The following is a 22,801-nucleotide window of genomic DNA, read 5'->3' as shown; positions in this document are numbered from 1 at the left end:
CAAAGGAGGGAGCCACCCAGCAAGGGCACAGCGGTGAGCAGCAGCGAGCCCCTCAGCAGGCTGAAGCCAAAGCTAAACGCAAGTCTTAAAAGCCTCTGGCCAAAAGCTAAGTCCCCAAAAAGACACAAAAAGCATAACACCCCAAACCCCCCCAAAACAAAAACCCACAGCTCGTGGTGCAGTTACTTTTTATGCCCTCTGGCTCTTCCCAAAGTATGCCTGCTGGCAGGAGACCTTTGGCACAGTCCAATGTCCCACTGCAGTCCTCTGGTGGAGACCTCTCACCATCTGATTGGGGAACCTCTCTGGGGAGTTCATTGTCTCCTACTGATTGTCCCATGGGAGGTGTTGCCAGGTGAAGTCCTCCAAGAGATAAGGCTTCTTCTGGTTGCCTCCTGCACATGTGCAAACCCTCCCCCATGTGCCTCTGACAACCAGTGTTGAGACAAGTCAACGCTAAATTGACTCCTCACACAGAGATAAATAATAATGTTTAAATTAATTTAGGAAAAGTTTTTGAAAATTCTTTGAAAAGAGTGGATGAAAGCACTGATTAAGGGGGTTGTTGAAGTGATGGGAATCTCTTGAAGTGAAATGAGCTTTGCTGTAAGTATGATTGAACACTGCTTTGCTTTTCACACTCCTAATGTACGTGTGGCTTGCCTGCAAACCATGGCTAAAAGGCGTGAAGTCACAGACAACTATTAAAATGTTTAGATTCCTAGCTTGTAAATATTGCATTTCTCACAGAACTGGAGTGAAATCCAGTCTTACGTTTCATGTTCATCCACTTCATATCCATTGGGATGCAGCATTTGTGAAAGAATCAATTATCCATTTGTTAGTCGGGGGAGCTTTACAAATTATACATTAGCAGATTGATTTCTCAGGTTCACCATTGGGGGACTGATTGTATAAGGTGGGATGATGATGAGTGTCAGGGGAGAAGGAGTTGCCACAAAGAACACAATTAAAAGAAGCTTTCTGAGTGGCCATGAATTTACTCCTAATTGAAGAGCTGACTTAATCCATAGTAAGAGCATTTATTTCAAGCACTTTACATTAGGTAATTGATTATCATATGAAGTATATTTGCTGCTGGATATTTGATTTTCCTTTCCTTTAAATTTAGGATTTTGCAAAAGTCTGCATTCAGATCTTTATGTGCAAGGTGTCTGCTAGCTTTCTCTCCTGCTACCTAAACTTCTCTATCGTCCATTAAAGTAACATTTTTTTTTGTTCTGTGGTGTCAGCTTGACGTTATTGATTTTGAACAGTCAAACTTAGTTATGTTGTCCAGAATTCCAAACATGTCTCCATCAGAAGGAAAACTGCAGCTAATGGAAATTCAGCTGAAGGTATTTCCTCCTTTTTTTTCTGGTACTTCAACAGTTTATGAAATTCTGAAGCTGTTCCCAGGTAAATCATATAAGTGTATTTCCATTCCTAACTAATAGGATCCACATTATTGTCAGATTTGGATTATTGCTTGAGAAATTCAGCATGTGTTGTTATCACTTATACAGTACTGGAAGTATCATTCTGATAACAAAGTAGTCATGTATTTTTACTTGATTGGCCTAATGCTAGAGGTCCTGATTAGGTAAAAAAAGATTACCAAATGTAGTGCTAATAAAATAATAAAGAGTAGTTTTTTCAACATTTTATATACAGATGCCTCTGTTTTTATGACATGAGGTTTAAGATTAGATCATCTCTTAACTGAGTGATATTTACATGGATTATATGTTCTAAATTTTAGATTCTTGTACATGTTACAGGTTTTTTTCTAACACCTTAAGGTATTTATAATATCTTTGAAACAGTCAAATGACCAAACCCCAGTGCATATCATGGTTCCAACTGTATTAAATAATCAGTCTTTCAAATTATGACTTAGTGACTTCTTGTGTCTTTTTCTAAACTTGAGTGATTCTTCATCTTTCATAGCCCTGTAAAGGTAGATCTTGCAGGAGATCTACCATTTATTCCTTTACTGTAAAATCCAAAGCCTGTTTTCTTTCGTCAGACAAATAAACTCTTCAGTGAATTAGCTGGACAAAGCTTTAAAAAAAAAAACCACGAGGGAAAGGCAGTTGTAACTTCATGTCTGAGTTTATAACATTTAATAAAAAAAATGAAAAATAAAAGCAGGGTAAGAGGGGGTGACCCACAGTATTATTTGTGTTCCTTCTTTCTGAAATATAAAAATTATCCACAGGATATTGGATGCAATTAAATGCAATTAATTTTGATGCAATTTAATTTAATTAATTTAATGCAAATTAATTTGAAATGGTAAGTAGCTTTGCTGACTGGCACAGAAGTATATTTAAACAAATGATGGTTATGAAAATAAGAATTGGAGCTGATTCTGGAAGAAACACTTTGGTTTATATAATATATGTACCAATTTGTAATAGATTGACATAAAACCACGACACAATTTTATCAGTGGTCTTTTCTTTCTGATTTCCTGGATAGGTTGAGATGTTAATTCTCAAACAGCTTTCCAATGGAACATAGCTCTGGAAATCATAGTCTTGACTGTTATTTAACTCTCAAAAAGAAGAGTCTAGCATTAGATTCTTCCTGAAACTTTATTTTTAAATGCATGTAATATTCAGCCTGGACTATCATAACCTATCATCACTTTCTGAGCTCCACAGAAAGTTCTGACTTGCAAATTCAGCAAACAGGCTGACTTGACATAGTCAATGTGCTAGTTTGACTTGAGTACTGAAAAAAATTTACTCTGCTTTGCCTTGTGTATGTCATTTCCTGTTGAAACTTGGCAGGAGATTTGTGTAAATGAGCAGGTCTCTTTTAGTTGAATTTAGTTGTTTTCCCTGATTGTCATCTGTGTATGGTGCAGACAAAAAGAAAAAAATAATAGGAGAAAGAAAAAGTTAATAGCAGCTGATTGAGGTGTTGGGCATACAGAAGACTTGTAAAAAATTGCTAGTTATATATGGTGTTGTGAAATACTGTATCATCAAATTTCTTTCTAACAGTAGAACAAGTTTGGAAGTATTGTGTGCTATTTTGAATGGGGGAAAAAAGCAAATACTCTGGAATCACCCTTTTTTCCACTGACAACATTCTAGAATCTTGGAATCACAGAATGTTAAGTGGTTAGAATGTAAAGATTATGTAGTCCTAATCTGCCCTGCCATGGACAGGGACATCTCCCCCTGGACAAAGTTGCTCAAGGCCTTATTCAGCCTGTCTTTGAACACTATCAGAGTTGGGATATCCACAACCTCTCTGGGCAACTTGTTCAGTGTCTCACCACACTCACAGTATATAATTTCTTCCTAATATTTAACCTAAATTTTCTGGTTTTCAATTTGTACTCATTACTTCTTGTCCTATCATTGCAGTTCCTGATGAAAAGTCTCCAGCTTCCCTGTAGGTCCCTTTCAGGTACTGGAAGTTTGCCATCAGGTCTCCATGCAACCTTCTCCAGGCTGAAAAGCCTCGGTTTTCTCAGCCTGTGTTTTAGGGAAGGTGTTCCAGTCCTCTTACAAACTTCATGGCCCTCCTCTGGACTTGCTCCAACAGTTTGGTGTCCTTCTCATGTTGGAGACACTAGAACTGAATGCAGCACTCTGGGTGGGATCTCACATGAGCAGAGTGTTGGGGCAGAATCACCTCCTTTGACCCTCTGGCCACATTCCATGCAGCCCAGGATTCGATTGGCTTTCTGGGCTGTGAGCACACACAGCTGGCTTATGTGGAGTTTTTCATCACCTGTCACCCCCAAGTCTTTCTTAGCAGAGCCTTTCTCAATCATGTCTCTGCCCAACCCATTGGTGTGTCTGGGATTGCAGTGACTGAGGTATAGGATGTTGTGCTTTGCCTTGTTGAACTTCATGAGTTTTGCTTCAGCCCACATCTCAAGTCTGTCAAGGTCCCTCTGGATGTCACTATCCCTTCTCTCCATCGTGTCAACTGCACCACACAACCTGGTGCCATCAGTGAACTTGCTGAGGGTGCACTTGGTCCTGCTCTCCATGTCGCCAACAAAGATGTTGAACAGTATCGGCCCCAGTATGGACCCCTGAGGGACACCACTCATCACAGGTCTCCATGTGGACAATGAGCCATTGACCAAAACTCTGTGTCCGTGGCCGTCCAGACAGTTCTTTATCCACAGAGTGGTCCATCCATCAAATCCCTCTTTCTCCAATCTGGAGACAAGGATGTTTTGCAGGAATGTGAAACATTTTGCATTTAGTCCAGCTAGGCAATGTCAGTTCCCCTGCCTCTGTCTACCAACACTGTAGCCCTGTCATGGAAGGTCAGCAGATTAGTTAGGTGTGATTTTCCCCTTGGCTGTTATCAGTCATCTCTTTGTTGGCCAGATGCCTTAGCATAGTTTCCAGTAGAATCTGCTCTATAACCTTGCCTGGCACAGAGGTGAAACTGACTGGTCAGTAGTTCCCTGGGTCTTGCACTTTCTCCTTTCTAAAAATGAGAATTATATTCCCATTTTTCCAGTCATCAAGGACTTCATCTGACTGACACAATTTTTAAAAAAAGATGGATAGTGGCTCAGCAGTTTTATCTGTCAGTTCCCTCAGGACACACGGATGAACTTCACTGGGTCCCATGACTTGTGCACATTCAGGTTCCTCAGATGGTCTCAAACCTGGTTGTCTCCTACAGGGGGCTCAGGATATTCTTCCTCCCAGTCCCTGCATCTGCCTTTCATGACTTGGGTGGCATGGCTGGAGCACTTGCCATTGAAGGCAGAGGCACAGAAGTCATTGAGAACCCTAGCCTTCTCTTTGTCCAGGGTAGCCAGGTCTCCTCTTTTCTTCCAGATAGGGCCCACATTATCCCTAGTCTTTCTTTTGCTTTCCACATGCCTGTAGAAGCCCTTCCTGTTATCCTTAGTATTCTGCAGGAGAGGTTTTGCCTTGCTGGGCACTATTTCCTGAGCACAATCTCACATTTAATCCCCAAAATATTGCCATATGGATTTCAGACCACATCACAGCAGATAAATTCCATCATCCTGATCCTCATCTTCAACATTTATGTGAAGATAGCTTACGTAGTCCACTTTGCCTACTTTATACACTTCATTTTTTCAGATTCAAACTTTATCAAAATAATTTGACAGGAAGATAGAAACAGTGTGGTCTGTTGTATTGAGCCATCAGCTCTTCTGGTCTGTCCCATTTTGTCCTGTCTTTTTGTCTTGGGTCTTGTTGTGGTAGTATCTCCAGCAAGACTCACTGGAGTGCTGCCAGATCTGCTGCTGCCGTAATGTCAGCCTGATGGTGGATGTAGGTCCTGGGGTAATGAGAACATGAGTACATACACTGTACCTTAGTGTTTGACCCTGTGCCATGACTGGGCTATTGAAGATGGACGTTTTGTCTTTGCAATTGCAAAGTAACAAAGAGAAGAAACATAGTGAGAAAGTTGTGGCAGTGGCAACTTAGATGCAGCCCAGAACAAAAAGAAACCCATGCCACTTCCATGATTTAACTCAGTTAAATTTTCTATGCTTGTCCTTTCAGAGGGCCAGAGGTGTTCCTGGTTGTAGAGGGAGTAGTGCAGACATGATAGCTTTTTCCCCATGCCCACCTCTAGACAGAGACAAAGTCTGTAGACCTGAGTCTGAGAGAGTTCCAGCCTGTCAGTGGCTGATCTGTTCCCAAGGGAAAGTCTCTTGAGAACATCTCTTGCTCAAGGACTATTTTTGTAAATAATTTCTTTTTCTCAAAACAGTTCTGTACAACTGTGATTAGTGTGTTTTTCTCTTGTCCCACCAATGGGATAGAGAGGTGGTATTCCCTTTACCAATCATGTTAAACCTGTATCGTAATACCCTATAAAAAGCTGAAAAGTTCAGAAAATCAAGCTTTTCCTGAGCATCTTGTTCTGGCTGCTGTGATTGAATTCACACTTCTACTTCATGTCCAACTGCGACAAAAGTCTTCTCTTGCACCTTGATGAGCAAAACAGAAATTCAGAAATTTTTCAAGGCAAGGCAGGAATAAAAGTACATGCTGGTTATGAAGCTTCTAGAAAGTCGGACTGACAGCTGATACATCTTGCCTTACTCAGCATCCTCTAGTTGTGGAATTACCCAATTCTGTGAGTAATATCTGAGAACAGGGCTTTTAGAAGGATGGTGGTCCCACCATCAGGTTGATGGGCTTGAGCTTGAGCTGTACTCCTCTGCTGATCACCCCCTAAATGTGACAGGAGGAACACAGCTGTGGAACATGCACCAGCTGCCTGCACTGCTAGTCATGCACTTGTGACTGCTCTTGAAATGTAGCAACTCCGCATAACCAGTCTGTGGCAAACAAAAATACTTCTGGAGCACATAAGTCAAGGAAAATTGGTTTAAATTCCCAGTGAACTTCTTTGCAAACAGCACAGAGTGGAAAGACTGCTTTGTGATAGACAGTAATTGCAGTATTTCCAGGTGCCATTTTGTGGTGAGACCAAGAATTATGTATTCCATGCACAAGAAAGAAGGAAAGCAAAAAGGCAGTGTATTTTTCCCAACTCATCAGGCAACTATGGATGCTAACTATGAGCAAAAGCAGGGAGCACAGTGCCTGTGGAATAGCAGGCCGCATAACTTTCTCAGTCTTGCCTGAGAAAGTGGCCTGGGAAATCATCATAAGGAGGAATTAAAACAATCCTCAGAGATAGAGAACAGCCTTGCAGGTGCTGTTTGTCAGTTCCTTGTTTTCTTGCAAGAGAAGGTCGAGGGGTGGTATACCCCACTGACCAGTGATGGTGATGTGTTAGTTTACTAACGAGTAAGAGTTTTACTTTTCTGTACTTTTACCTGTCTATAAAAGAAGATCTGAAGTAATAAACCTAGAGAGGGAGAGAAAGAACTCTCCTGTTCAACTCACAAGAGAGTCTGTGTCGTTCTCGCCGTTCCCAGTAGAGCGACAGACAACTATGGCAGTGCAGTGTTCAGTTGTTCAACCTTGATTATAAAGAAGCTTCTAGAAAATATGATTTGGGCATATGTTGTTTTCAAAGTGGATGAGAGGAAAGCTTCTTTTCTCTGAATTGGAATTAGTTGTGTATGTGAAAGATTATGGGGGGAAAAGCTTTCCAAAGGGTGTGAGAACACCTTCATTTATCTCCTGTAGATAGTCCATGTGGACAGTGTTTTTTTATATACTTATTATATACTTTTAATGCAATTCCAACTGCCACAGAATATATAAGAACCTGTGATCCTTCAGACATAGTTGTGTAACATCTAATATGATCCCACAACTCCAGTGCTTTTCCAGCGACACTTTTTTTTTTACACAAACATACAATGGATTTATTTTATCATAGTCAGAATCACAGGAGTGATCTAAGTTGTGGTTCAATGCATTCAATATTTTATGAGAATAAGAAAAGTTGTTCTTAAAAGTGTGAGAGACTTAACTGTGTGAAGATCCTTTAGTGATTCTTGAAATGATTAGCTATTTGTTGCAGGGGGTGATATCAGGATCATGATACATAAGAAATTTCTTGGTACTTGAATATAATTGGATTGGGTTTTATATGGAAGAGGATATGCATCAGGTTATCCAAATGATAAGTTAGTCCTCTGTACTGCAGGTATGAATAGCTATTTAAGTTAAGTAAACAGTAGCAGATTCTGTCTAACCCTGTAGGTCAGAACCAAAGGTATATTTGGATAGGGAAGGGAAAATTTATTAAATTGGGACAGTTTTCTGGCTTTTCTCTATATTTGTCTAAGAAGGAAAACCTGTGTTGCACTTCAATACCTTCTAATACTCACTTCCGAGGACAGTATTAGAGACAAAAATGAAAGTAAGAGAAGGAATTTGAAGAAAGAAATAATTACAAGCCTAGCCATCAGACCAAACTAGAGAAGTTTTCAGTTGCCCTGATGCCTTTGTGGTCACCATTATATCCAAAGTTTTGATAGTGGGAACCAATAGCCATGGTGCATAGGCACAGATGCTTAAAGTCTGGGAGCCTGGGACTTCATGAGAATTCCAGAGCCCTGAGGCAGGCAACTGCAAAAGGAAAGTTAAAATTTTAGAGCTGGGCAGAAGGCTAGAAAGAAGACTGTCTTTTGGTTTTGTCACAGAAATACCTATTCTGTGGTTTTTGGTTCATGAGACTAAACATTACTTAGTCGTTAACATGTAAATCTTTCATAGTGCAAGGGATGTTAAAGTGTGTAATTTGTGATGTAACTTTAAAAGTATTTCTTGTTTGTTTTCTTTCTCTAGAGCCCAGTAAAGATAAATCAGATCAGCCTGGATGAAAGTGGAGAACACATGGGTGTTTGCTCAGAAGATGGGAAGGTACAACAAATCTATTTATATATTTGCTGAGGTAGCAGGTAGTCCTAGTATTAACACTAGGATAATAGTGATAATGTGTGGATTTGAATCCTGCATTTAGTACCACTATTTTGACCATACATATTGAGAACTGAACTCACCTTTGAGTACTTAAAATTAAAGTCAAATATATTTTGCACAAATATGCTGTAGGAAAAGTAATTACAAGAATGTCAATAATGTAACTGCTATTAAGCTGATTAACAGCTGTGACAGGAGGACATGTCAACTTAATCATTACTGCTGTGCCAGTTATACTTCAGTGACTACTCTGCTGTTCCTGCAAGACAGTAGTTTAATGCCTTTCTGCTATAAATCCACAAAATTGGATTTTGTGGACATGATTTCTGTGGGCTGGTGGTTTTCATTTTCACACACTTTATGAATGTTTCTCTTGAATTACAGAATCTTTTGATAAACAATCATAGTTTATCAGAAGAATAAAGTGTCTTACAACAGCCACGTTAAATAAATGTAAAATCAATATATGTACAGTTTCCTAAAAAACTGACACCTACTTCCTTGACTGAAGACATATATCATTTGTGTAGTGTATAACTAACAATTATCAGTGCTTCTCTGGAATGTTGAGCTGTGACATTTAGTGGTTTTGGTGATTGATTTTCCAGTTATAAGAATGTCTTTTTTTTTTTTCAGTCAATGACAGTATTTTCTAATGTTGGTTTGCAATGATAAAATTCTAATTCACAGAGTGTATTTAAGCTTCTTTTTTAATATCGTGCCCATATACAAATGCAGTACATTAAAAATCATTTCAATAATTTCTCAATATCCAATTTACTTACTCAGGAGAACATTTCTTACACAGTAGATTTGGGGGAGGAGGAGTGCTGCATTCAGTAGAAGTTCTCTAAATTAAAATACAGCTGGATTTTGCAAAAGGAAAAATGGGGAAACAACCCCTTTAGACTGTTCACATTTGGTTTCTTTCACTCCAAATACGTTTTTATTTTTTCCTCAACATGCAGACAGACAGTTTGTGTATCCAGGCCTCTTATTTCTGAGAGATATCTTGATGTCACTATCTTGACACAGTAATTAGGATACTAGTGCCTATCAAAGTGGTTGTAGAATTTTACATCCTGTGTGAAACACCACAAGAGTATCCTATTTATCTAAGCAAAATAAGGCAAGGGTCAGTAATTGTGCAGGCTAATAAAAACGTTGAGCTAGCATTGTTGGTTTAGGTTTTCCTGTGGTGTTGGGGAGCAAGCCCATGCTGTTGCTGTAAGGGCTCCTCAGATGCGACTGTGGATGACTGTCAGTACCCACTATGCTGCAGTGAGGCAGCAAGCCATACACTTTTTTTTTTTGTATACTAAGTTAATATTAAATATACTTAATTTCAGAAATGCTAAAAACCCCATAGTCCCTACTCTGGTGTGTCTCTCTTTGAAAAGACTTCAATACTTTAAATGGCAACTGTCTTCATTTAGTGAAATAGCTATTGTGGATGTAGTGTGTGACATTGCATACTATAAAAGGCAGTCTAAAATATAGTCCCATGGCCACAGGGATGGAGTATCACAAGTAAAATATTCGGTATATTTGCATTTTTAGAGTCCAGGGACATTGATGCTTTACCATATTCTTACATTTGTGAAAACCTCATCTGGAGATTTGAAAGATTTGGATATTTTAGAAGTTAGATTTTCCATGTGATCCAGAAAGGCTTGTGTCTGTGAAATAATATACTCCTAAAATTGATTAAAATATATACTTGTATGTTGTGCTACTGTATAAGAAAATGGCAGATTCCTGGCTAGATAATGTAGCACTTCTGGGTTCTGGTCATTACAAAAGTGTCACTTTCATTCCTTATAGCTCTTTCCTTACAATAGTGGGAGTGTTGATAATGAAAGAATTTAAAATAGTTGTACAAGTAGTTACAAAGTCATTATTAACTTGATTCAGTATTGTAAAAGTGGTGAAATACTTTTAAAAAAACCAAAAAACAAGGGGGTAAAACTGTGAAGCAGTAAAGTAAAACAGGTTAATTTTCTTAAATCAGTTTTAAAGAAAAAAGCAGATGTAATGAAGAGGCCTGGGAATTCTGAGTTAGCTGCAAGTATATTCTACCAATTAATGAAGATGTGTTCTCTTTTGTGATAAGCAGATATGTGCATTTTCACATATCAAAGTGAGTCCAATATGATAGAGATGGAAACCATTTATTTTCTTGAGGGAAGGCTTTACGATGAGGACCTCCTCCTCGTAACTTCTGTTGGCTGTTACATTTTATTTTACTACTACTATTTTACTACTATTTTTTTTTCTGACCCTCAAACTAGATTTGATCTAGCTGTGTAGACTGCAGGGAGAGCACAGAAGCACAGTACAATTTTCTAACCCTTTTCTTGACAGTCAACATCCAGACCCAATGTCAAAACCCATTGCATGTATGTCATACATGTTCAACAAATGCTTTGAGAACCACTTGCAGATTTTCTGTCTTACACATTTGGTTCTTTGGAAACCATCCTTTCTAATGAAGTCAGCTGTAGCTGATCACCACTGGCATGGAAAGGAGCAGAAATCATAACTAATATTAACCCTCTAATCTATCTGCTGGGTATTGAAATGTTAGGGTGTAAGACAATTTTGGTGCTCATATAAATAGAACTGGAAGCAGGCTTGCATCTTCAGAATTGTGGAGACTTTTAGATTAGTTATTTTGTGTTAGTTTTGAACGTAGTTAATTGTCTTGAAAAACCTGGATTTGACTCCCGATTTTGCTAAAGCTCCCATATGATGAGTGTAACTGGCACCCTTATGCTGGCTTGTAAGGTTTTTTTAAATGAAGAAATATAAATTTTATTGAAAACCCATGTGCTTGCATGTTTTAGTGTCATCTCTAATGCCTGTAACAGCATTGATGTTAAGAATATCCGTGAAGTATAACACATTTTTTGAAGAAATATGACTTGTTTTCCTGCCTTTTGAACACTGATGGTTGATTACTTCTTCCACGTGTGGAAGCAAAGAAGCAGCTAAGTCTGCATGCACTGGAATGGTGGGTTCTGGATGTTTAAAATCAGACAGGACTAGCAAAATGTAGTAGAATCATAAAATCCTTTTTTCCAGCTGCCTAAGAGCATTGTGAACAGAGTGGGCTTGGAAAGTAGAAATAGATAAATCCAATATAGGTTTGTAATAGCAAAAGAATCACTTTCTTTCTGAAGACTATGAGACATTAAGAAGTAATAAACTGTTAGATGATGTCCCTAGAGTAAACATGATAACATGTATTTTCTGCAGAGTTGTTTTTTCCTCTTAGCTCACTCCATTTTGTTGTCATACTCTAAAAGAAATATCATATTGCCATATTCAGTGATATATTAGGAAAATGTTAAAGGCACTGTTGCTAATTTTGATTAATTGCTTTTAATTTGAGAAGGCTATTTTGTAATTTTTGAGGATTCTGCTTTCACAGACTTTCCAGTGTTATGTTTTAGCCATGTATTTTTTTTCTGCTTTCTCTTTTCTGTCTTATTTTCTTATATTCTCTTTCCTCTGTTTCTTACTTTATGTAGGCTGTTGTATTGAATATGATGTGCCAACTGATGAAAACCCAGAAAACAAAATCCTCGAGACATCAGCCCAAAGGTTTTCTAGGCTTACAGCCAGGTCCAATTCAAATACAACCCTTTGGCTGGCTTACATAATCACAGCTTTGTGATACATCTCACAGTCTCCAAATATTGATTTTTCTAATCCTTTGGAGCAGTAGCTCAGCCCAACACAGTGCATGCAGAAGTATTTTTAAAGCATGTTGTTAGGGGCAGTATATTCGCTAATGAGTAATGGACTGAGCTGATAATGCTGCTTAGGAGATGTATCCAGGAGACAAGCTTGAAAGGAGATGGTGGAGATGTTTTTAACTTCACTGAGACTGCTGAATTTGGAGCCACTCTAAGGATGTCCTACTTCCTTGCTGATGGCTTAGTTCCTCTTGTAGTTTTCCTGAAGTTTAATATTTTTACTCTGTCTTCTTGACTGTCTGCAGGAATTTTGGGGGTTCTTGTGCTCTGAATTGATCTTTTTAGAGGAATTAAGCCTCACTTTTTGTGGCCCATTACTGATATTTACTGACTTTATTCTTCAGGTTTCTCTCTAAAGGGATTTATATTTTCTTGTTACTAATTTTTTTTAAATTATTTTTCCCCTGAAGGAATCATAATGGGAAGAAAGAAATAAGGTTAGGAATCATGATGGGAAGAAAGAAATAAGGTTAAAAACATTGAGTACAGTGCTGAACATGCAGACAGGACTAGCAAAATGTCAGAGTTACTGAAGGAATTACCTTTTCCAGAAAATTTTCCAGAAAATAATGGAAGCCTGTCTGAGAGCCTTCTTAAATAGATCTGCAGTCAGATACATTGCTCCATGAGATGCTCTTTTTTCTCCCTTCCTCCAGTGGTGTCTATCCCTCCTCAGATAAGTTTGTTTCAACAACTTCTGACAGAGGGTGGAAACCTCTTAAAAACATAATGAAAAAGCAAGCCAGTTGTTATTTTTTCTGGAAATCATAGCTAGTAAATCAGTTGCTAATTCTTGGCCATAAGTCTTCAGCCCATTTCATTCCTAAGTTCTTCAGGAATCAGATTGTCAACTGTCTCATCTGAGAGTTAGAAAGGGGAATATTGTGTACTGAATGAGTAGACATGAGTCCAAAAGAGGGCTGTACTTAAAAAAATCTTGAAGATACCTTATTCTGTAGTCATATCATCTGAGTCTAACAATATTTCATAAACACTTGATATCTCTGTACTTGTTCTAAACTAGAGACAAGGAAACATTTAAAAAATCTGTTCATTCTTTTGACAGTAGAAACTTGGTTTTTTTAAATTCGATGTTGATGGATTAATTCTGATAGATACTATGATTGCCTATGGTTGCAACTCTGTTGCTGACTCTTAAATGGTCTGCTACCTCAATACAAACGAGAAGGGAGGAATCTTCACAGAAAGACATTTCCAGTGATCATGGAATAAAACAAAATAGTACTGTTTGCACTTGGGAGGAGGAGAGGATGCCTAGAAATATATGGAACTTGGATTACAGGCTGGTTCTGCTTTATTGTCACAAACTTCTTTTCTTATGTAAACCCTGTATTGCTTGGAGGGAAAAAATCCTACCATTCTTTCTCAGAAAGGAAGAATTTTTAATTTATTTTCTCCTGAATGTTATTCTGTTGCTTTTACCATAGTTAGGTTCCTATCTGTTAAACAGATTTCATCAGCCTAAAGCAAAAGGAACTTATTGTTTTTACTGTGATTGTAACAAAAAAAAAAGAGGAAAAATATTCATAAAAGTACTTCTGTACTGCTGCAAATTAGAGATATGTCACAGTAGAATACCAGACTGTATCAATTAGCTCTGAATTGTTAATTGTGTCTTCTTCTCCTTAAGGAAAAAAAATGCTACTGTTAGCATTCAAATTAATCTTCTAGCTGTTAGGTTTTTACTTTCAGTGTTAATTGTTCAGTGTAAATTAGGTAAATAATTTTGGTTTTTCAATATACCTTTTCAGGTTCAAGTCTTTGGATTATACTCAGCAGAAGAGTTTCATGAAACGTTTGACTGTCCTATTAAAGTAAGTGTTTGTTTTAATCTTTAGTAATTGCGGTGGTGTTGTCTTTAATAACAGAAAGGTCACATTCAATCTAAATGAGAGAGAGGAATACCACTTCCTTGCAATGTTATTCAAGTCACTAGAAAATAGTTTTCTGTCTCAATATAAAAGCTTTTGATCTGGTTAGGTAGGAAGAAAGCCAATCTTGGTTTTGTAAGATGTATTACAGAGTTATTCAAATATAAAAGGAAAAGAGAAATTGTCCTGTTTCAGGTTTACCCATCTCAACATTTCTTTGTAGATTTGTGATACAAATTCTGAGGGTTCTGCTAAATGTGAGGTCAATATTTTGCAACCAGTTCATATCCATTAAACCTGCCTGAAAATAAGTCAGTGGGCAGTGATATTGATGTATCCTATTTGAAGGGGAAACTTGAGTTCAACTCTGCTTTAGAGAAGTGTGTCTGCCTGGCTGTTGAAAAAAAAAGGACCTCCACTAGGTATATGGGAAAATCTTTTTAACAGCAAACTTATCTTGCAGGAGAAAAGATGATGTTGGCAAATGTTTGCATTTAGCTGCTTGGGGTCTTCCATGTTGCAGCTGCTCTTTAGGGTGTGGGGGAAAGGAATGGGATCATTAAGTTTTCACACATGCCGGATATGACTCACTTGCCTCCTAAAGCCTTTACTGCTCATGCAGCTGGATCTCCACACTTCTCATGTAACATGTAAGGCAAAGAGACTTTGTAAGATGCTACATAATGTTGTCCTCTGACAGGGCTGAGGTGTGTGTGCCCTTTAAGCAGACCCGAAACCAGATGTAATCATGGTAACTCTTGCTTGCAGCAGTCCTGTTGTGTTTGGCCCTAATTCTACAGCCTGCTGTACAGAAAAGTAGCCATTCAGTGTAACATGGCCCTCAGTATCACACTTGTCATACAGAATATAATATGAAGAATTATCTTCTCTTCTGGGAAAAGTAAACAAATGTCTGAAACAAATAGGCTTTACTTCAGAGAAGGAACTCAGCTGTAATTCTTGATAATTGACAAAAGGTTATTTAGTTTAAAAAGGGATGTTGTGCTTCATGTAAATTCTTATCTAAGTCACAACCCTCTCTTTCCCCCTTCCCCCACCATCTCCAGATTGTTGCTGTTCATCCTCATTTTGTAAGATCCCACTTCAAGCAATTTGTAACAGGAGGAAAGAAGGTAAGCATTCATAATGAACTTTGGCTACCTATAAATAGCCCTTTGATATAGCTCAGAAGGTTATGTATGTGACTTTTAACACCTAGAACAAAGACTTCTGCTTTTCCCTTCTCTTTATGCATTGTATTCTAAATCGTTGTTAATTAAAAGATATTTCAGGGGGAGAGAAAGTGTGCTTTTTATGTTAAAAACATGTTGCAGTAAGTTGAGATTCAGAGTAGAAATACCATTTTGTCTACATAGCCTGAAAAACAGGTAATTTATATTTCCTAGGCTAGATTTTCTCTGTTTTAATCTGTTGAAGTGGGAGCAGAGGTTAGACCTTAAAGCTGATCTCTTACAAAGCATGTTGATCTTGGGTTACCTGTGGGTGATTTTTTGGGGTGGGGTTTTGTTTGTTTGAGATTTTATTTTAAGGAGATAAATCCAAGTATCTTCATCAGCTCTTGTCCATGGTGAGGGGTTTTGTTGGTTTTCTTAAAATTAACTAGGGAGTTCTTGGTATGGTAGAGCTTACCCCATTCTAAGCACTTACATCTCTAGGTAGTCTTATGTTTGGATTCAGTTGGTGTTTTAAATGTGTATTAGTGTAGGATACAATTCTGTCCTCCAGATTGCAGCTGTTTCCAGGTCTTACAAGTATCTTATATCACATTGCATATTTTCAGTCAAAACACGAAATTTTATTTGGAACGGTTTCTTGATTTCATGAATTTTCTGTTGCCTTCTGTTATGAGTTAAGGATGAGCAATCCTCACAGATGCATCAAACCAAATGCCATTGCTCTCTCTTACCAGTATGTAAGAGCTACAGGCTTCTAGTGCTGAATACATCTTAATTTTCATTAACAGTTCAATATGTTTCAAAGCATAGCTGTGCTTTATTTAAGTCGTGCTTGACAGCTCTTTCTGGCTGGTAGAAGTTGGTGTTGTCCTTAAAATAATGCACAGTCAGTGTGTGTCTGTGTCAGCCACAGTTTGTGAAGCTTTTTAGTGCTGATAAAAGGGGCATGGAAAGAGAGAAGCAAGGAATTAATAGAACAGGGCTCCGTCAGGTGGTAAAAGATCTTGCATTCACCTGATGCCGAACAGAAAAAAACATCAGGGAGTTAACACATTCTCTTTGGTTATCTTTGATTACTTGACAGGTTGTTTTATATTCTGTCCTCTGGGGAATGGTATACTCATTCTTAATACATTCATGCTTTGCTGAGGAACTTTCCTCCTCAGAAAAACTTTAATTGACATCTTAACATAAGGTATTTATCATTGAAACAAATGTCCCTTGACACCTGTAATTTGATTTTATTGGTACAGAAGACCAACAAATAAAACCTCTAGCCTTGTGGTAGAAACCTTTCCCCTTCCCTTCTTTCCTCCAAAAGGAGTATACATACTTTCATGAAAGCAACAACAAAATGCTTCCTGAAAATTCAGGAAGCTAAATTCCACCAACTAAGAAAGCTACTTTTTTTTTTATTTTTATTTTTTTTTCTTTTTCTGAACATTTACACCTCTCCTTAACTGTAAAGCCAAAGTGTAGTATGCAGGCAGCAGGGATCTGAAGACAAGAGTGAGGAGAAGCAGGCTGAAGCATACAGCCTCAAGGCTGTGGACCTCGCCGGTCTCTCCTGGTGTCTGGGGATTGTGCCTACTTAAGCAAAGTTAAGCAACCAAGGGGAGCTCCTTCAGGAAGGAGGACAGGTCCTCCTGTGGCTCCTCAGGTCAGTACACTTTTAGCCTTTGCATATGTTTAGTGACTTTATCCCTGACAGCTGGCGGTGAGAGGCATGTTGCTTGTTGTCCTCATCCTCACCAAGGATAACAGTATCTTCATTTGGGATCAAACTTAAAAGAAAAGCTTTGCTTAAAACTCTCATGCTATGCTCCTTGCCTAAGGTGCATGGAAAAAACACAGTATGTATCATGTGATCTCTTAATCCAAGGGCTTGCTGGGTCTATCTGTGTTTCTGCTTTTTGGGAATGATGACATAATGTATATAAGCATTTCTAAAGTCGAGTGGGTTTTCTTGTTTGGTTCTCCTTTATTTTTTTTAGAGAAATATTCTTCATAACAATATAAAATGTGTAAAAAATACATTTTTCAGTTCTAAGATCCTGGAAATAAATGTTCAAGAGATAGAAGGAGGGGGAAAAACCCTAATGACATGCTTTAGAGATGAACAGTGCGGGTCCTCAGTTCCCTACACGGGTGGATGTCTGGAACTTGGGTGGATTGCTGTGTAATGCTGGGATTTGCTACATCTTAGAAGCTCAGCCTGACCTAAAGCTGACTTAAGAGCAGTGCTCCCTGGGGTAACTGGGGTAATCATTGTGAATTGTTGTAAGCTTAACTCTATTGTGCATATGTTTATATGGTTGCTTAACTTTGCTTAAGTAGGCATGCAGAGAAGCTTTTCTCTAAAACGTATTATAAACTCATTAAATCACTTGCTTATTAAAGCACTAGTTTTTAAAAGAAAAGAAATTCTGTTAAGCTTGAGATAATATTTTGTGTTGGTAAAGCTTATTTCACCCCTTTTCCTAAGTGAATGAATATTATCTGTGCCTAGAAATAAGACAGGTACTGTGGAAATTGACACTATTGCAGTGAGAAGCAATAGGTACCATAATAAAAGGAGGTGCTTCCCTATTCCCCTCCTCATCTCTGCAATTAACCACAGCACCATTGTGCTGATTTGACAGATGATAGTAACCCTGAAATAATAATACTGTATATTGTAAATAACAGGGCATTTCTGTCCAGAGCAGACAATAGAGCTTCAAAGCAAGGAAAAAGACAAATACTGTGCTATTGAAGGCCATAACCTTCTACCTTTTAAAAAAGGGTCTAATCTCAAAAAATAACAGGGTAAAAGCCAACTAAATGAGGGTGGTAAAGCTGAAAACAAGGTGTTCTTGATTTAACTCTTAGAGTGCTGGTCTTTCCCAGTACATCAACTAAATGAACATTTTTGTGAAGTCCAAGTATCCATTATGTCATGAGGGTTAAACAGACACACCTAACAAAGAAAGAAGGCTGAAGGTTATTTCAGTTCCAGAGTCAAGGTATCAGCCACTGTGATTTATGTAAAGATAACTTAAGGAGAGCAGGACAAGTTGAGATTCCTCTCTTGGCAGAGACATAATCCCTATTAATATCAATAACTAAACACAAAGGTTTTTAAATGAAACTCTTAGGGGAGTGAGTCCTCTGAAGTAATTGAGTTACTGCTGAATGTCTGCTAATGAAGGGGTTTTTTGAGTCTTCTCTACCTAGCGTGGTAGTGGGGACCCAACACAAACTGAGCAAGTGTATTCTGAAGTATAGAGGTGGAATGTTCCATATCATACTGGACTGGGACTCCTCAATTTCCTAGGACATACATTTTGTATAATAAGTATTGATTTGCGTATCCAGTCTGAAACATTTTAAGGGCTAGAGAACCAAAATAAAACTGCAGATTTACCCTGTGGCTTTCTCATACCTCTATATATCTATCTGTGTCTATATCTACATAATATATTAATGGGTTTTATATAGATATATGTATATAAAAATAAACATTAAAATATAATGGAAATATGTATAAAAACATTTTTAATAGTGTGTTTCTTTTGCTGAAGAAGATACATTATAAGAACTGGTGTTTAAATACAGATGTGTTTGATCATGTTTGTCCTATTTATCCTCCCAAAATTAACATTTGAACATATCAGTGCTTGTGTTTAAATATTAGACTCTTTTTTTTCTTTGTCTTTTATAAAAGCAGAGAGAGCTTAGTGTTACCTGGGGCAAATTTCTCATCTAAAAAAATACCAAACAAACCTATTTCTGTGTCAGAATTCTGGATCCATAGTAACTCTTGCCTGAAAAGCAAAACGAGACATTCTAAATTCTTTTCTACTCCAGGTGGAGCAACATACACAGAGAAAGGATGGTGATTGCAAATAGTGCATAAATGGGAAGAGAAATAGCATTCCTGGGATCTGTGACTGCTGTTAGGGGTAGTGGAATTTGTGCATTAAAGTCAAGTGTGGCAAGGAATGTCTCAGTTTTTTAATCATTGCTTTTTAGTGTTAGTAGATGCATTTTGCATGGTGAGTAAGTAGATGACCTTACCTCTGAACCCTTACCTCTGATATGTACTTCATAATAACTGAACTATTTTGACAAATTATTAAATTGTCAGGATGCTGTTTGCAGCACAGTCCATTTTTAGAAAGCAGATAGTCAGCTGTTTGGCATTATGTTGGATAGAAGAGTACCAGACAAGAAAGGCAGATTGCTTTGCAAGCTATAAAATGTCACTCAGTAAATACTCAAAGGTCTGATTTAAGTGAAGAAGGAGTAAATACTGTGGCAATTTCTGTACATGCATTGGATAATTTACCATAAGTAGGAAACAAACTGTAGCAGCAAGCAAACCACAATAATACTGGTCTGCGATTTCCTTGCTGCAATATATAATGCCCAGATGTATCCCATATTATTGAGCAGATGAGACATACATAGTATATCCTGTTTGCTTAATAAGCAATTTTTGCTTACATTTCTTCTTTATGGGTATTTGGATATGCATTTCTTCTTTATCACTAAAACAAAAATTCTCCTTGTGCTTCTACTTATCACTAAAACAAAAATTCTCCTTGTGCTAATAAATTTTGTTTGTGTAAAAGAAATGGATCATAGTCCTATGTGCATGTAATCTATAGTTGTGTGTTTTACAAACGTCTGTGTAGAACCCTTTCTTCCATTGCCTGAGGTGGCAAGCAAAGAGGATCTAAGTGTATGAAATGTGTCTCTCTCTGCCTGCAAGAGTGCAGGATTTGCTTTTCAAGGTGTTAATTCTGTAGCTCTTTGTGAATAGGCAACAGCTGGAATATGGCAGTTGAGTTATTAGAAGTGAAGCCTAAAAAAAGTCTTGTGGCATTTGTTTGTATTAAACATCTCTAAATTTCTAGCTTCTCTGTCCATGAACTACAGCAGTAGTTCCTGTTTCATCTCTCACTCTTGCCATCGCGTAGCTCCTGATGCTGCTGTCTGCGTCTCCCTCCTTGCTTGATTTCCCTTGACTGCACTTACTGCCCTCCTCTCTGTTCACACCCCAGCTCCTTAGACAACATTCTGTGACGAAATCTTGAAAGCTCATCTTCAGCTGAAAGCTTGAGGCTTACATTATTCTCTGCCTTGTTTGAGCTCATCCAGTCCATCGTCTGTTTCAAATACAAAGTATAATTTTTTATTGTTGCTATATGTTTTCCTAGGGATGAGCTATTAAACAGTAAGACTTCATGCAGCTGTTCTGTGTTACTCTGTGGTATCTGTTAATCTTGGCTGTGCCTGTAAATATTGGTTTTATGCTGAAAACAATAAATAACTGTAGTGATCACTTGTAACCATGGAAATAGTATTTTAGATTTTTGTGGTCTGGCCTAGCTGACGTGAAAGTGGTGACAGGCATCAAAACAGGACAAGTGCCACAGGTAGGCTCATCTTCACACTTAGACAAAGAACAGAACAAAAAAATTACAGAGACTTTATTCCTGGTTTTTGTCTTGTGAAATAAAAACTATTCCAACAGTTCTGCAGTAGGGATTGGAAAAGTGGCTCTTCAGTTACAAATTGAAATCTTAAGCTGTTTTTTCTTCACTTCACTAAAACATCTTCAAATCTTTACACAAAAGACACTATGTTGAAACAAAGTAGTGATGCTGGGCATCATTAAAAGTGTGTTTCCTTTGAAATTTCTGTGAGAATAGATATCTCTTATTTATGGTATAATATTAATATAATATATAATAATATTAATAGTAGTAATATTATTAGTATATTGAAGCTAGTAATTGGTAATGAAAATATATTAAATTTAATTACTTCAACATGTTGATATACCAAAGTTGCAATCATTCACCTTTTTGTTCAGAGGATTGGGAATTCCTGTACATAGCTTAAGACCGGGATTACGTGTAATTAGTGTTAATGCTAATTGCATTACAGGCTCCATTAAGTCCAAGCACTCATCTATTCTCTTTAGTGAATGCACTCTAAAATAGAGTTTTTGGTGTGGGTTAATCTCCTGTTAGAGAAAGGTATGTTAGAGATGTATTCACTAATCCAAGAGAAATATGTCCACTTATTTTAAAAACCAGAAAGTGTCCAGCTCCATCTCATACATCTCATACATTTTTCTTAATGATCTGGTGGACAATTATAAGCAGTTAAGAAGACTCACAAAATAATTAGTAATCTGACAGAAGATTGCAATGTACTATGTAGCAGTGTGGTTGGGGACCTTGAAGCTAAAGGTTATTTTATTTTAGCTGTATTATCAAATTGTGCTGCATGCAAGATGCACTAGAAGAGTGTTCTAAGCACAACTGTATTGTAGTTAACAAAGGACTAGAAAGTTTTATATGAACAAATGAAAAACAGGGGAAACAAACTCTATTGCAGAGAAGCCAAGAAAGTGGGATTTTGGCTGCTGATGAAATATAAGTACTGTGAATGCTGACTACCCTAATATAGGATTTATGGCAAATGAAGTCCTACAGTATTTTTCCCCTACCAAAAAGAGAGGGAGGTGATAGGAAGAACACCTAAGGAAACTGTGGATTTCTTCTTACAAGTCTTCTTCTGAAGTTTTTAATTACTTTCTGGTGTGATTAACATTTCAATGTGGAGACATAAAGGAATACTAAGAAAGAAATGGTGCTGCTTTTTTTGAGAGAGATGCCTTTAGCAGACAACAGTTCCAAAACACACAGGAAAGTTCTGGGTTCACAAATTCAGTTTCCAGGTGTCATTGCTCTAAGAAATAATAAAGAAATCACAGTATGTATATCAATAGCATGCAGATAATTGCACTGAAGATAACTTAGTTAAGCATATTTTGAGATTACATATTATTTTTTTGATGCCACAGTGTGGAGTTTTAGCCTCAGTGCTGGGCCTGTTTCATTTGCTGAATTGAAATGGGGAATGGTGGGGTGATTCAGTGATTCAGATTCATTTTCCATCCTTCTTATAGGTGGTGCCAGCCTGTTGTCTTCTACTGCCTTGATCTGAAAGTTTGTGTTCTTAGAGTTGAGCATAGACAGGATTTTTCAAATTATTCTTCTCTCTTCAATAGTTCTTTCTCAGATCACTTACTTTTCCTGGCAGTTTGTTACTCAGAGTCATGAAAAAGCATGATATTCACAAACCATGAATAATAAAAAACATGCTAAGTGTCATACCAGGTTTGCTCTGGATCTTGAGTATAATAAATTAATTTAAATCATGATTCAGTCACAAGCAGAAAAAATTACAAGTAAAATTAATATAATTGACATCAGCTAGGTTTGACCTTTCACATGATCCACATAAGTTTTTGGAGCTTTGTCCATTAATGCAATATACCATGTGTTTTGCTGCTGCCTTTATTGGATGGTATTGAATGAAGCATCCAAGCAGCAGTTCTTCTTCTGTCCAGCTTCTCCTTAGGTGTTAGTACACTAGGAAAAAAGTAATTTTCAAGTCTGAATCAGCACAGTACTTACTTTTTAATGACATCTTTAGCATCTGAGTGGAGACCATTCATTTGAGCTGAGGGTTGCTATCTATGTACCAGTCTTCTAATGGAAATCCCC

At 37.6% G+C, this 22,801-nt stretch overlaps 1 protein-coding gene across 2 annotated transcripts in view; it reads left to right on the top strand.

Annotated features, from left to right (window-relative positions):
- Positions 1-22,801, top strand: part of VPS41 (VPS41 subunit of HOPS complex) — a 107,507-nt gene that overhangs the window by 34,539 nt on the left and 50,167 nt on the right. For both annotated transcript variants that reach the window (XM_015618382.1, XM_015618383.1), the window contains exons 5-7: positions 8,250-8,324; positions 13,918-13,980; positions 15,105-15,170. In XM_015618382.1, the coding sequence (XP_015473868.1) occupies positions 8,250-8,324; positions 13,918-13,980; positions 15,105-15,170 (204 nt within the window). The remainder of the gene's footprint in view (positions 1-8,249; positions 8,325-13,917; positions 13,981-15,104; positions 15,171-22,801) is intronic.

This window comes from Parus major, chromosome 2 (genome assembly GCF_001522545.3).
Source record: "Parus major isolate Abel chromosome 2, Parus_major1.1, whole genome shotgun sequence".
Taxonomy (NCBI): domain Eukaryota; kingdom Metazoa; phylum Chordata; class Aves; order Passeriformes; family Paridae; genus Parus; species Parus major.
The sequence above is the reverse complement of the archived record's forward strand: the minus strand, read 5'-3'. Positions and strand labels throughout refer to the sequence as shown.